The 15,807-nt window shown below is 37.0% G+C and overlaps 1 protein-coding gene across 1 annotated transcript; it reads right to left on the bottom strand.

Moving 5' to 3' along the window:
* Positions 1–8,038: 8,038 nt before the first annotated feature.
* LOC113501219 (nucleolar protein 58) lies at positions 8,039–11,412 on the bottom strand. Its single transcript, XM_026882290.1, has 5 exons — positions 11,223–11,412; positions 10,342–10,418; positions 8,966–10,114; positions 8,644–8,776; positions 8,039–8,356 (listed from the first exon to the last, which is right to left on the bottom strand). Exons 1-5 carry the CDS (start codon positions 11,265–11,267, stop codon positions 8,153–8,155), a joined length of 1,608 nt encoding a protein of 535 aa, XP_026738091.1. The 5' UTR covers positions 11,268–11,412; the 3' UTR covers positions 8,039–8,152.
* Between the last annotated feature and the right edge of the window lie 4,395 nt (positions 11,413–15,807).

Below are 15,807 nucleotides of genomic sequence, written 5' to 3'. Positions count from 1 at the left end.
ACGTGCTAAAGAACATTAATATCGATTATCTTTCCATGACAACATCGGAGATATTGCCAATGTCATAGGTGCAACAATATAGGAGCGTGCAGCACTCTTTAAAAAAGCAGGAAAGTTAGAAAAAAAAATTAAGAGAAACATAAAAGTACTATCATCTTTATTTAGTAAAATATAAATGTAAACCGAACTGACTTAACCAGTAAAGTTAAACCATCTGTAGTGAGCGAGTCCGCACAGCCGCCAAGAAAACCTTAAAGATACCATAAACTCGGAGAGCGTAATGTTAAAAGCTTTTGGCATTTCGCGAAGAAAGGCTCCCTCTCAAGCTATATCACAAGATGTAGTGTAATTAGAGGTCAAGAGGTCATCGTGTATAACGTACCTCGCTTTGTGGAATATTTGGAAGAAATATGGACTTGGTTTCGTTAAATTACATATCCCATCCTCAAAAAGTTTGGGTTTTTACGCGATTCGGCAAAAAAAACAGATGAAAAGATTAGATCAGAGATACTTTTAAATAGAAAAATCAGGTATAAATCGCGTTTCCTCATTTCATCTGTTAAGGATCCTCTTAGCCTCCATGTTTAACAGAACTGAAAAGAATACCTACACGTTCTCGAAAAATCTTAAAACAAAACACACAATCCTCCTCTTGTCAACATCATACCTACCTTATTACACCTACATCACAAATGAACACCGACAAATATCCAACACTGTATAAGATTATCAATCGCTGTGATCTGAGAGAATTCTATCATCAAACAAAAAGCCCGCTTCACTTGTTTCTCGACAAAACACTACCAATAGCTAAACTAGTCGTAATTCCTTGACAAAACATGGAATTGAATTAAAACACGGCGGCGCGGGAGGATCGACGGTGTTTTGTAAAGGATACTCCGGGTTTTTGTCCGTGAGTCCGTATGTAGACCGTTGATATTATTTAGTTTGAACGAGATACTTTGAGGTATAGCGATGAAAAGTTGCTTAAATTCAATGATTTTGGGATCAAAGCGTTTTTGTTGATGTGATTTTAATTTTATTCCTGTTTTGGTGAATGCGGTTTACTTATATGTAAGTTTGGCCTCGTAACTGTTAACTTAAATCTTTGGATATATTTACAGAAATATTTTTGTTTACTTTTAAGAAAGTGGACTTAAGGACTTGTAATAGTCCGTCCCATGTAGCAAATTGTGGATGTATTTAATACATGGATAAAAAATAGATATCCTTGATTTACGTTTAGAAGAACGTTTAAGATAAAGTATGCTACCCAGTCGACTATCTCAATAAAAACGACGAACAATAAAAAATTCACACTAAATAAAATTAACAGCAGTCGTAAAGTCTAGTGCCGGTATTATGAGATCTTGAAGCCATTGTAGAAGTGAGATGCCGTTACCCGCGTCTCGTTTCTTCAGCAGCAAAGTAATTCTTGAAAAGTCCGTGGTGCAGGAGTAGTATCCAATACAAAGCTGGATAAAAGAAATATTAGATTATTTGTAATTGAATCGGCGGCGCGTTGTATAACGTTCGTCAGGCGACGCACTTATCGAGTTACCGCCCTTGCCGTGAGGAATTTGTTGTTTTTTGTTTGTCCGTCGCTCCGTCTGAACACTTCTTTAGCAATAAAGATGTAATGCTGTTACGATCCAATTTAAACGAGTTTGTTGTTATTGTAATTTGTTGTGCTCCGCTTGAGTTATAATTGTTTGATTATATACAAGATTAAGTTTTATGTTTGTACGTTTTAGTCGATCTTTTATCGTTTAGTTTATAAGTACGATGGTTTGGTAGTCGTCTGAAAAAGCTTTCCGCCGTCATGTGAACACACAAGTGTTTCCTCGTGTGATGGATCGTGTGACGTCACGGACACTGTCTCACCTGAGATCTGCCGGAGATGGCAACACTGATTGATGTGAGCCCACCGGTAGACACTACATGCTGTCAGTACTCATATATGAAGGGAGTGTGAAAGAAGGTAAATTTTCAAAATCTACACTTAACACTACTATGTTCTTTACCACTGATGTATTTGCAGAAATCTGAAGATATAAAATAAAATTGCACGAGGCAAAATTGATATGACAATTTCGGACGCCATAGGAGACCTAATAATGGATTGTTTTCTAGCCCAAAAGTAGTCAAACCAAAGTAAAAATACGAGTCAATTTTCGAAGCAATTTCGCGGCGTCTAAAACTTAATCCCCGCTACAGTCTAGGCTTATAATTCAGACTTAGATCACAGTTTCTGAAAGCGAAAAACATATTGAGACAAGTAAATAAATTCTATATAAACAAATACCATTCAAAGAAACTTGTATCACAATATTTACCCGGCTCTCACCTTTGATTCGACATTTACGAAAATCACACAAATGTGACGCGGGACACGCCGCCATTTTTATTAGGCAGGTCATATATTTGTGTGACCTTTACTATAAATATGGATGCCTTCGACCTCACGCTAAGTGACGTTGAGTAATGACATGCGATCTTTCGCAATTTATGTCGATCTTCATTTGAAAATTGAAATTTAGCTGAAATATTGTCTACCTAACTCTATTGTTTATTCTTTACTTCCATTTCTAATTTTATTGAATAGTTTCTGTAGGTGTGTTTGAGAGAGAGCTTGTCTGTTAATGATAATATATCTCTCTCTTCGTATATTAACGTAAAGCACTTTTGCAACAATATTTGCGTTTTAGTTTTTGGCACGAGAAGTTCAACTTGACAAGCACCTACTTGCCATCGGGAAAAATCTCTCTATTTGCTCTGCACATAATAAATTATTGCAGAATGATGAACCGTTTCATTCATCATCCTGTTTTCAAAATCAATTCAGCCTGCCTAAACTAAGATCAATAGGTTTAGTACCATTAGTTTGTACAGATGTGTTTGTTTCACAGATTGGATTGACCGCCATGTAACGCCGTGCCTTAGCAACACGCCCGGCCACAGCCGGAGTGCCGGCAGCCCGCCCACTCGACCACAAGACCATTGTCTCTTAAATCGCAATTTCCTTAGCAATAATACAAGTGAAACATAGTTGTGGAACTACAGAAATTATGTTAATATTGTGTTATTAGAATACTTGGGTGGAATTGAGATGTATGCGGTACCTACGTCAAGATTTGTGACTTTAATGGTGTAATTTATGACTGTGTGGTTCCTGCAAATGTTTAGATTAGGGAGGTGGGGAGCTATGTATCTGCATTTCATTGTTCTAGTATTTTATAATTACACACTGCCTTAGTTCAGTATTCATTAACATTTCAGTAACACGAGATTCTTCTATTTTATAATCCTGAGTGTTATATTTCTCAGAGTTTAAGCCCCCTAACAACCTTTCATTCTTATCAGTCACATATAATAATAATTCAGCTACCTTTTACTGCTAGCCCACTACGTAATCGCAAAACCCTATCACAAAATTTGAAAACTCAGTATAACTACAACAACAATAGTTGACCTTAATTTTTCGCATCAACACCCTTTGATCTTGGTTTCGTTTTGACAGCGAGAGGTCAGGAAGTGTGCAGGTCCCGGGAGACCGGTTATAAAGCGGTTGCGGTCAGCTGGCAATTACAATGGGGTTCCTTACATTTAAATAACAGTATTTGTTACTATTATTGTGCTGGAAAAGTGATGGTGTATAAACTACTATAAGGCTGTTAATTTCTTACCTAAAACTTTAAGATAAGTGAAAATTATCTACGTCTATATTTTGCATCTTATAAAAATATCTTAATTTTGAAAGTATTTTTTTCATAAATGGTTCATTACTCATACTGATTATTATCAAGCTTCTCGACTACTAGTTGCATTTTACACTAAAACATAAAAAAATATCTACATAAACATGAATTAACATATCCTTCTTACCTATCTCGTGAGTACCGAAAGCAATTTATATCTGACGAGTGACGGCGTACGCGGCTTCCCCGCTAAACCCTCATAATGAACGCGAGGAAACTGTTCGCAGGAGTCTAACATCTTACTTACAATAACATCATATTATACGTCACAGTTTACGCTGTGTTAACCGAAGGTTAAGGTAGTAAGGTAAACTGATGGTGGATGAGATAATGCTTGGGTAACAAGCTTGAATTTCTAAAGGAATTCACGTAAGATTGGCTTAGTTTGAGGCTAGATAGCGTTGGGTGAAAGTTGTGGTGTATTATTTTTATTATATACTAACTTTGTTGAATCTATCATATTGTTGTTAAGAAATTTGTTACTATTACTACACCCAATTAAAAATGTAAGCTTGTAAGACTGACTCGACTGTACGGATAGCAGAGTTATAATTCCACTAGCCCAAACCTATTTGTGCATTTTGTGTCGCGGGTTCGATCCTCGTGTAGTTTGGTTATCTTTGTGATTGTAACTTAAAGTTTTTGAAACCCTCTTCGAGACAAGGATGAAATTCTTTTGTGTGTGAGTAGTTCTTTGTTTCAAAAAAGAAAAACAATTGAAGAGTATTCCTTGGAAGAGGAAAAGTAATTGAAATGTACATATGTATGTGTTTTTCTGTAAAATACTTACACATACCACACTAACGTGATTTCTTTATAAAATACTTTCTACTTTTTAAACTGAATATATTTACTTTGGAACGCCGAGTTTCTCTTTTCACTTAACATCCCACCTGTAACCCAATTAATCCCAATTCAACTCATCAATTTCATGATTAAGCAATTCAAAATCTTTTATGTATCAAACAATCGGCAAGCAATTGAAACTGAATCAGAAAACAGAAGCACGTAATATTGCAAGTTTTGAGTTCCCCGGTCAATACCGCCGAGATTAAAGGAAAGCTTTTGATACGAGCACAGCAAGGAACCTATTGGTTACACGGAACAATAAATACGGACACAGATGTAAGAAGGAAGGTCTGTGGATGCGGTACAGTGAGCTTACTTATCGAGACATACGTATTAGGAATGGCGGACATTCTCGGAAATTGGATTCGACTTACAATTTATTGTAAGGTATGAAAGAGAAACTAGTCCATAGTTGCAATACGGGTAAAGCGTCTCTGTGAAAACCAAAGGAAAAAGATTAAGTATCTAATAGAGCGGAATTTATCTTCGCCATATTTATCGTATAGAGATTCACTATCAATGGGAGACGAAAGCGTAGTCCGGCAAGCAACCAAAGCGCACAAATGCAAAACTAACTACACCAATTTCATACATCTGTAAAAAAACTATAGAAAAATACAAGCAATTTTCATTGGTTCTAACTGTTTCGTTATGATGATAACCCACAGTTTCTATCGTTATATTGAGGAGTATGGAGCGCTGTCTATTACCGGCTGACGTGACTTTATTGCTAACTTTAAAGAGTTCGTATTACCGTGTTCAACAGCCCTACTACCGCCTTGGAACGTAAGACCGCTGCCGTTGGAGCTGAATGACGCTCTACATTCCATAGAGCGTCATCTCTTTTCCACAAACACGACAGCCTTACTTTAAGAGGTATTGGTAGACGCCCAGTTGCTAACTATTTTAACTTTCGTAAACAGTTCAAGCGCGGTTAAGTTTCTTTAAAAATGTATGGTATTAAATCAATCTTTATTGCAGCAGTTTTAAAAGATTGGTTCAAGATTTTGAACGAGGAACAGCTGATCTTGTGTGGCCCGCTAACTTAACAAGCATTAATAACATCTTTTTGAAGAGTCAAATCAATATTAGATGTAATCCAATTTTCTCTAGATCTATGAAAACTGGAACGAATTCATATAGAAAGAATACTTGTCGTTTTTTTAGTTCTTTTACTACTTTGATGGTCAGAATACTAATAGCATAAAAAAACTACTGAGGTGTTAATAGAAACTAATTACCTATGAGTGAAAATATTATAACGATAACAGCACTTGTTATGAACGTAGATATACATATGCCGTTCTGTTCAGTCGACCGGCGCGGCGCCTGAAACTACAAGACAAGCAAACCACTTAGCCACAACTGTTGCAGCACATAAAACTGAACTTCTAACCGCTCTGCATACCCATTATAATTGATAGTTATACTTAGTTCATAAATTAAATCTAGACGTCTAGCCTAGTAATGGTGACCACTGAACCGTGCGATTAAGCCACAAACGCCATTCGCGGTGAGTAAACTATGAAGTTAGCCAAAATAACAACTTGTAGAAGTAATCAAACCAAAGTTGGAGCGTAGGTCTCTTAAAATAACCAAAGTTTGTGTTATTGAAATACTCGAACGCAAATCGCATGGAAACGAATAAATAATAAAGGTAAATGGAACTAAGGTATTTTAATTTATTGAAACTGTGAAGAAGTTTCAAATTTTATGACTGCAAATAAACAATTCTTTTGTTTTCTATTTACTTTAGTTTTGTAACTGGATATTCTACTTCTTCGGTTCTCTAACTAAGATTTTCTACGAACTACATTGTTTGAGGTCTGTTTACCAATTTTATAACTTAGTACCTATACGATTTAACACTACTTAAAGAAATGTGTCTTTGTAGATACCAACCTACATATTTCAACATTTAATATTAATAAGTGAATGCACAAAGCCACAGCTTATATAAAATACTACATTCTGAGTAAATGTACTCTGGAGCTTTACCTAGGACAGCCAACAAAGACAGACCGATACAAATCATTGGAACTCGCACAACAGTCGCTACAAACTAAGTTATGCCCTGACATAAACTTCAAGTTCAACTTCTCTAACTTTGGGACTATCATAAAACGAATAATATACCAGTCTGGTGCTAGTCCCGGAAACTTTGAATAAAGTAAGATTTACTGATGCCTGCCCGGAGTTGGCGAAACAATTTTTGTCTTTTGGACAATTGAGTTATAGTTAGGGTGGCAGAGCTAACTGTAGGTAGCCAAGTACCTAAGTACGTAACATTCATTCATTTCATTCCGAATCTTAAATCGCGGTGTTCATTCGACTTGAGTCATCGAGGACTTGTTTAGTGTGCTTGAATTTGATATTTAGAGTATAAATGCAGTTGACAAAATAAACAGTGAACCAGTGCCTTTTTATACTATAGGTACCTATAATCATATCAACTAACATTAAAAATCATAAACAAAATCATTTGAAAGAGCAAATTGTAGAAAAGACTTGCCTTGTTATTCGGGCAATCGAGCGTCTCATTAAAAAATCGAGCAAACCCAAATATATTTTAATGAAAATTGTTTTTCGCTTTAAGTCCCAATAACCACTAAAGGCTAACAATATAACTTAGAGCTTTATCAATGAGTTCGTGAACTAGGTGAGATATAACGCCAAATCGCTCACACACATACAACCCTCTACATCTAACGCAGAGACGCAATGTATAACCGACCCCGCCTGACAGATCCACCCCTACTGACACACTTTTATAACCTATTTACCAAATTATCCACTTATGAAGCAGGAAACACATTGTGTCGCTAACCCGCGTCCATTATGCACCGAGATGAAGGGATGTTGTTCCTCGGGATTCCTCCGCAATCCCGCGACCCCGGTACAAGTCGGGATAATCTGGCTCGAGGGCTGTTGACTCAACCGGACTTCGATGGACTATTGTAGGACAGATCAATATGTTGTCACTTCGAATGGTTTAAGGGTAAAACCAGAACCTTTTTACTTGAACACCGCGCTAGGACCATCTGTCACTAGACGGAATATCGTGAACCGTCATTGCGGGAGCTTAATAGTTAACATGGTCACAGATTATGTCCTTTTGTGGCCACTATAACACTCGAAAATTAACCTCGAGATCATTTTTGGTTGCAAATTTGTTTGTACCGCGTATTCCGTACTAATAGTACACGCAGTGTCGCGAGTTCGAATCGCACTTGACCAATTTTTTTCCATACAAAGATTTCATCAATTTGTCATAGCCAGCCCCAGTGGATCAAACTGAAAAGAGGACAATTTTGGCTTCTGAGTTTTAGTACTCTTTTTAATTAGGGAGGCAAACTAAATTGTTTATGTGTAGTGCCAAGACGTAAAATCAACTTTGTTCAAAAGCCTTACAGGAAAAAAAACAACAAAAAGGTCTATGAATATAAATCTTATATTATAACATAGTTATAACACATTTTCACTTATGACTAAAGCACTGCCACTTGCCTCGACCAGGCTGGAGAAGGCTCGACTTCTCAAGGTCTCTATTCCTCCTCTGCCTGGGACTGGCGTTTCTTCTTCTTCTTCTTCTCGCTCTTGGGTTCCTCCACGCTCTGCTCTAACTCCTCCGGGGCCTCCTGGCTCTCAGACTTCTTTTTCTTCTTCTTCTTTTTCTCAGATACTGGTTCGGCGGGTTCTTCTGATGGCTCTTCTTTAACTTCTTTGTTTTTCTTCTTTTTAGGTGTTCCCTGTGACAAGAATAGAAATATTTAGATGTTGCACTTTAGTAAACTATCATCTTTCCATTGGACTGCTGTAGTCGGATTCGATTCCTAAGACCAAAAAACGCATGATGCAAAATGCAAATATTTTATCCCATTAAAACATGCCGATAAAAGAGTGTCTGATAATTTCTGAGTCAAGATCTGTCTGTCAAAATAAATTTGAGTATTTTTTTCAGCTACCATCACAGTGACAAAAACGAACGATTAAAACCAGACTACGGAAAGATTAAACTGAGTTACATCTGACTCACATTATCAGCTCCATCTTCGAGCTTGATCTTCTTGGAGGCGACGGCGCCGTCCTCCTCGTCCGGAGAGTGCTCGCGCTTGACGGGCTTCTGGCCGAGCGTGCTGTCGCCAGCCACTGGGTACGTGAACACCTCACTAGCGGGGAAATACTCATGGTTAATAATGAACAATCATGTTGGAGTATCTTCAAGTCTAATAAATATTTTTGTAGTTTAATAGAAGTTATATACTCATCAAATCATTAAATGATGCAACTTTTGAAGAAAAAAGTCTGTTACTGATCCAGACAAATAGAATTTATAAGCTGATTACCAAATAACTCACCTTTTGCTGTGGTACTTCTCAAACTTAGCCTTCGCCTTGCCAGTGCCACTGATTCGCCGTAAGTTTCCTTCTTCTAGCAACCTCAACCTGTTCTCCAGCTTAACTTTGTGCTCTGCTCCCAGTTCGAAGCTGACGTCTTCTCCGAAGGCGTCCACCCTCGTCGCGAGGGCAGCCTTAGCAGCCAGCATACGGGACATCTTACCCTTGTTCTTGGTACTACACTGGCCGACCAGCTGAGCGTGATAAATTAAACCATACTTGGGAGTATCTTTCTTCGTCTTCAGAGCTCTGAATAAGGCTTTCTCAGCACCAAAGATCTGCACAGTTGAGGCAGGATGTTTGGCCAGGTTCATCAAGGAACCAGCATGAGCAATTAACCTAGCTCCAATATGCTCTCCAATTAGCACAGTGAGATTCGGTGCCATTGCCATCATTCTTGCCTTGAGGTAGTCTGTTAAATGTGTCCTATAGTCTGTTATTGAGATGATCTCATCACACAAGTTCTGTATATTCAAGATGTCATCATCGGAGATCTCTGTGCCCATGGAGATCTCAGCTGCCTCTTTAACCTTTTCTTCTAAATCTTCAGGTAGAATGTCAGATAAGTCTGTCTGTGAAGCATTGTCTCTAGTACCAATCAATTTGACTATTTTGACAAACAAGGTGTTGTCTGTGATAATTTTGCCTAGCTCAGGAAAATGCCAACCGTACCACTCTCGGCACCTCATGATGTAGTTGTTTAGTTCTTTGTCTAAATCATCAAGCAGGCATTGGGCCTGGACTATCATAGTGTCAATTTTGTCAGGAGAGAACTTGAGTTTGTATCGTGAGAGTGAGTGAGCGAGACCGAGGGCCATCGCTGTCATTTCTTTCTTTGGTAGTCCAGCAAGGAGACTGTCCATCTGTGAGCGGATGCACCTGAGGAGCTCCTGCACATTGTTGTTTGATACACATTGTAAATCAAACTTTTCTCTGATGGCACTGCCCAGCTTGGCATCTCCAACAAGGAGCTGGTCTTGGATCTCTTTGCTGACATACTTTTTGAGAGCTTTTTTCAGGGGCTTAGATACTTTTCCTTCTATAGCTGCTGTAGTGGCTGCCAGAGCCTCAGCGGTATCCTCGAACTTGATGAAGTTCTTTAGTTTGACACTGTAATAATGTGGTTATGTAAATGTAGATTCTACACATGTGTATAATAATATGAGTATTATTTCAAAAGTAACTCAAACAAACAACAGTGACTATTTCAAATATTAATATCCCTTAAAAACATATTCTACTTTAACATCAATCATTGAAGCATACAAACAAGATAATATACATATTATTATGTATCATAATTTTCAATTTAGTTGAATAGCAGAATGTGTCCTTACACTGAGGAAGCTCCCTCCGGAGTGTTGAACTCTTGGTACAAGTCATCAATCTGTGATAACTTTGACTCGTCCAGTAACTACAAACAAAATAAAATATAAATAAACACAATTAATATGCAATCTACATACATTTAGTCAGTAAGTTGTACATATTTTTGTAAAGGCTCGAGACACTATTACTTGGGCCGTAATTACCACTGTAGAAAGTAATCATTGAAAGTTATCTGAGTAGACCATAATATGATTTACATAAATAATTTAATGGTCCAAAATGGTGTAACTCTAGAAATTAATGAATTCTGTTCTAATGTAAAAATTAAATAGTTAAAGGGATAGGGTAAACAAATATTTCATAACCTATAAAGTATTGCACACAGAATTTATTGTTGTCAAACAATGTATATCAAATTTAATTAATTGTGTAAAAATATATTTAATTGTAACTAGGTCGCTAAATGCAACAAATGCCTGATTATTATTTTAAAATATAACATGTTGGGTTCGATAAATTGTATCAACAGATAAACGAAAACAACACATTTTCGTTTTAAGGCAATTAACCTACATATTTTCTATAACAGTAACATCCTACAAAAATAAAAAGGTTGCTTAACTTTTGAGGTTAAATAAACTTGTTTCATGAGGTGACAAGCTATTTGAAAAATTTTACGAAAGTACAAAAACGTGTTTACTAGCAGTCCATTTTCGAGTTACATTTTATGTTTTAACAATATTATTGAGAAATATAAATAAAACAGCAAATAACAATGATAGATGAACGCATTGAAGACCATTCCGTTTCATATAAAGTAGTAAAAACAGAAATATTTGGCAAAATATGATTGCGTTTGAGGTTAGAATTCACACGTGTTATAGTTTACCTTGAATATGGCGTACCCCGCCGAGGTTTCGAATAGAACCAACATCTTGAAAACTCACAATATCACTGTTAGTGGCGTTTTTCACTTATTTTATAAAGTATTTGCCGAATTAGATAATTTTAAAACAAACAAGGGACGCTACTCGAGCATCGCGGGAGTTTTACGGCGACTGTTTGACAGAGGTGACTAATGTTGCCAGTTTATTCACAAAATAAAAAATAGCAGTGCTGCCAGATGAAATGTTATATTAAATGTGTGATACTGCGCGTCTTGAACATGACATGTATTGTGTTCTGCGTTCTATGTATGTTCGTAGATAATATTTTTTCACGCTATGTTCTTATAAACATTCCCGAATAATTCCAGTTAAAGAAATAGGCGACCATAGACGTCCAAGAGATACTTTTAAGAAATTTAACATCCTGCAGCTGATATATTGTTAAATTGATTTCTCAAAATATTTAATATAACCCAATAATTGACGTGTCCTGTTCTGGGTGGTTGGTTAACAATTTGGTTTCATGATCTATGTGCGAATGTAATGTTACCACAAAACCAAATATTTGTAACTGATATACATTAAGTATACAACCATGTTTCTGACGACGGCACTTGTAGGTAAACAGATAAAAAAAACTTGTGTGAGTATTCGTGGATCACACAATAATGCTTATCCTACGCGGGGATTGATCGCGACACGTCGCGTTTATAGGGTATGGCGTGATAAACTCAACCACTCAGCTATCGGTGTAATTAAAGTGACCTCAAAATAAAATAGCATTCAACTGATACTTTATTTTGAGGAGTTTTACTAAATGTGCTCTGTTGGTTAGAGTCGTTCCTAAGAATCTTATCATCTTATTTGCTAAAAAAATAGTTAACTATTTTTTTAGTCCTCTTTGTAACTGTTAAAATCTTTCTTGGATAGAAGAATTTTTAATGAGGTTTGTTACAATAATTCTCAATTCTACGATTCCACTGTCGGTCACCTATCTACTTCTTCTTCAATGACATGTAAAAAAAGCTATCAATAGCAGTTAAAACGTAGTAATTATATACTCTCCGATTAGATTGTTTGCCTGCGACACCATACTAATATACACATTGCGCGGTCTCCAGTTTATAATTAAAATTGTTAATCAAGATTCTGTAATAAATTTTCTAAAGTAATGTGGTCCTTAGTAATCCAGAAACCAAATTGTGTATTACGTTTTATTTCAATGCGTAGGCAGGTACTCCACCTTTAAATCCAAGCTAAGTAATACATTTTAAATCAGTATAAAGCGCTCTCGAAAACTTATTATGAGCATTAAGTGTTCGTTCGTCCCACTTCGTTACGAATATAAATATTTGCCAAATGGATTTTTTCAGCGCGCTTTGGCTCGATCAGGCGCTACGTGAATTCGGAAATTCAATAATTCTGCATAAAGGCATGCATCCACTCGCGAGCGGGGTAAATGATAGAGCGAATGGATTCCATCGAGCGAAGCGGTGAGTGAACGAGCGTCTGCGTCAATCCGAGTAAGGAACGTGATTATTTTGTGTATTGGATGTTCCGATTGAAACGTAGGTATTCCGTTTATTTTCAAAACATTTTAGGCTTATTCAAGAAATTGGATTCCGCAGAACGCTTTTAGATTTTTCTATACAATATTGCTTTAGAGCTCTTACAGAAATGTGAGAATATAAAGTAGGATTTAATAATGCTGTAGGTAGGCACCGAAATGGCTTTTTAGATTTATGACTGTAGTCCAGCAGCTTGCTTCCAGAGGAATGACTAGGAATGGTGCAGTCGTGGCAATAGGCTATGATATTGATTTTTTGGGGTCATTAATGCTTGAAAGAAGTTGCTTTAACAATTTTGCTTTTGAATCAATTAAATATACAGATTTCAACCGTAAGTATGCTCAGACAGGCGATTTCTCAAGCTTTGCCAGCATAAATAAGTAGTTAGGTAGTTCCCGTAACCGAAGCGCGGAACTAATATTCGATGACTCCATTTATTTCCCGGCGCACAAACAAACGCTAACCGGCGCTGGCTCACTCCATTATACTACACGTACGGCGGGAATCGATGCTTTGTTCTCCAACTGGGTCAATTACGTTCAGAGCTCACATCCACTGCCTAAAATATACGATTATAAAAGAAATTACTTCAAAGAAAACTTAAGAGGTATTTGGGTATAAAATCTTAACGATTTTATGTTTACAGCGAGTCGTTACAGCGAGCCGGGCTAATGTGTGCCGAGAGGGTCGCCCAGGGGAGCGATTAGCCGGCGGTATCGACAAGTGATCCGGGCAGGGACGCGGCTATTTGATGGCTCACCGCAACACACCTGACGACTGCCAGCCCGCTTTATGAGCCTCCGTGGTGACAGCGGGTTTCAGAGATAAATGCCGTCGTTACCGTTCTGCATGTTGCCTACCTTTAGATTTGTAGTCGACGATTTTGGGTTGATCTTTATAAATAGCTGCTTTCGCATGTAAAATTTTAGTAGAAAAAACAGGGTCGGGTAACTTATTGAAAGAATTCGGCACTGAAAAGGGTGGTGAAACTTTAACCCGTAGGAAATAGTGGCGCAGCTGATAATATCGGATCTCTTTCTAGTGCCAATTTCTTTTGTGATCTTGTTGAATTGACACGTTTTGAACTTTGCGGGTTTCGAAGCGCTTCATCGAGCTTAAAAATATCTGGTTCATTTCAACATTAAAAATGTAATAGTTGCTTCCTAAGGAGGTGAGGATTTTAGCTTTGTAAACATTTTTTTTTGCCTCATTGCCAAACACTTTAGATTGACGTATAGAAAATGAAATATAATGAAAAGATAGAACGTGCATTCATTTTTTTTCGAGTATTTCCACCTATTCCATTCTGAAATAAAACAAAACTTTAGCAAAGAATTATTGTACACAATCTTAACGCAAAGCATTTTAAACCTATCTCCATTTACTTCAGCAGTCTGCAAAACATTTCACTATCCAGGTTGTAGACATAATTTTCTCGCTTCCAAGTCTATCCCAACGATATTGGAGAAAATTGCTACCATTATCTACCATAACTACTGAGCTTGATATAAACTGAGCTTGCCTGGAGTTCGCAAGGATACACTAATCCTAGGCCTGTAATAACTTACCTACCGTATCTTATGTTCTCACATGCCCGAATAGTAAATACAATAGATAGAGGTACATACAATTTCAGTCTCGCTTTTTGTAAATCCCCACTCATTTTGTACAGCTCTTCGATCGCTGCATTTCATACAAGTAGGTATTTCCATTTTTAAATGTTAATCCTTCCATTTTAAAAGCCATGCAGCGTAAATCTTACATCATTCATCATCCCTTCAGACTCAAGAGATCGATGTGAAATCGTTTAGATAAAATTTGCTAAAACAGACAGGGATTAACTAATAATGGCTCCCCTCTTCCCAAAATAGCTGTGTATAATACATGACAGTTACCGTTCATAATTACACCAGTTTAGGATGTTTGCGGATGCTAACAAGCGCGTTAATTAACAGCCAATTTGGATCGCGTGTCAGCGCCCCCCGATTGATTTATTAGCTAATGTTAACGATTGGCACCTCATTAAAATTATGACCTGACTAATATGATGCGTAGATTAGCATTCATTTAATTATAATGTGATTTTGAGTTCGCTTCGTTTTAACTTTCTGGTAATTCATTAATAACGTTTCAATAATTACCTATACTACACCCTTTCCATATGATTCATACGTTGCTAATTGAAGTTCTTATTAGGAAAAGGAATTTGATTGAAAACGTTCATTAGAAATATGTTGAAAATGCGCGTATAGGTAATTTACGCTTCGATAAACTGAACTGGACATATTATTTGAAAGAATATTAACTCATTTTATCGACATCATCATAAACATCATTTGCCTCTTGTAGAACCATTGAGGTATCGTTATTTTTGGAATATTCCCGCAAATGCAAATGTGTCAAATACCAAAACCCTGTGCATTCCCAGGCTATAATCTCAGCTGGTTTTCCAGGGCAGGGTATGCAGATTTCGTTACGAAACACTGTTTTTACAACTTCTTGTAGATATGCAATGGGGCTTAACATTGCAATCAGTAAATTACACCAACTGCAACGCCGACAAATGAACAAGTTTGACGACCAAATGTTCATATTTCTAAATCATTGCTAATAGGTCTCTTCAGCTTAATTGCCTTTTAGGATAGTACGATGCTGTTCAATAACAGTATTTTTATACATTATTTAATTTGACTCATTATTTATCCGGTAAGATAAGCAGTTTTCTAATCACTTTTTACATGGCGGTAATCCGTAGAGCACGGGTGACGCGCATCACTAATTGCTGGCCGAAACGTGTCGCGGACGAATAATCCCCCGACAGGGTTGCCAGCTTAACGAAAAGCTTTTATTTTTGGCAACTTTGTGGACGTATTTTATGAATACATTTCTCTGAAGGCAAGGAAAATAGTGGATTTTTGGGTTAGTGAGTTTTAAGGTGATAAATTATACTTTTTGCTTGGTTATAATTGTTGCTCTACTCCTACGCAAAGTATGTTTATCGGTGATACGATGCCCACAC

This window comes from Trichoplusia ni, chromosome 15, assembly GCF_003590095.1.
Source record: "Trichoplusia ni isolate ovarian cell line Hi5 chromosome 15, tn1, whole genome shotgun sequence".
NCBI lineage: Eukaryota > Metazoa > Arthropoda > Insecta > Lepidoptera > Noctuidae > Trichoplusia > Trichoplusia ni.
The sequence above is the reverse complement of the archived record's forward strand: the minus strand, read 5'-3'. Positions and strand labels throughout refer to the sequence as shown.

What these genes read in the sequence shown, in the direction of transcription:
- LOC113501219 (XM_026882290.1), bottom strand. Translation starts at nt 11,267, where the DNA reads ATGTTGGTTCTATTCGAAACCTCGGCGGGGTACGCCATATTCAAG. An exon ending in GAGAAGTACCACAGCAAAAG is followed by an intron (nt 8,777 to 8,965) that starts GTGAGTTATTTG and finishes TTTCCCCGCTAG; the next exon opens with TGAGGTGTTCACGTACCCAG. An exon ending in TCGAAGATGGAGCTGATAAT is followed by an intron (nt 8,357 to 8,643) that starts GTGAGTCAGATG and finishes TTCTTGTCACAG; the next exon opens with GGAACACCTAAAAAGAAGAA.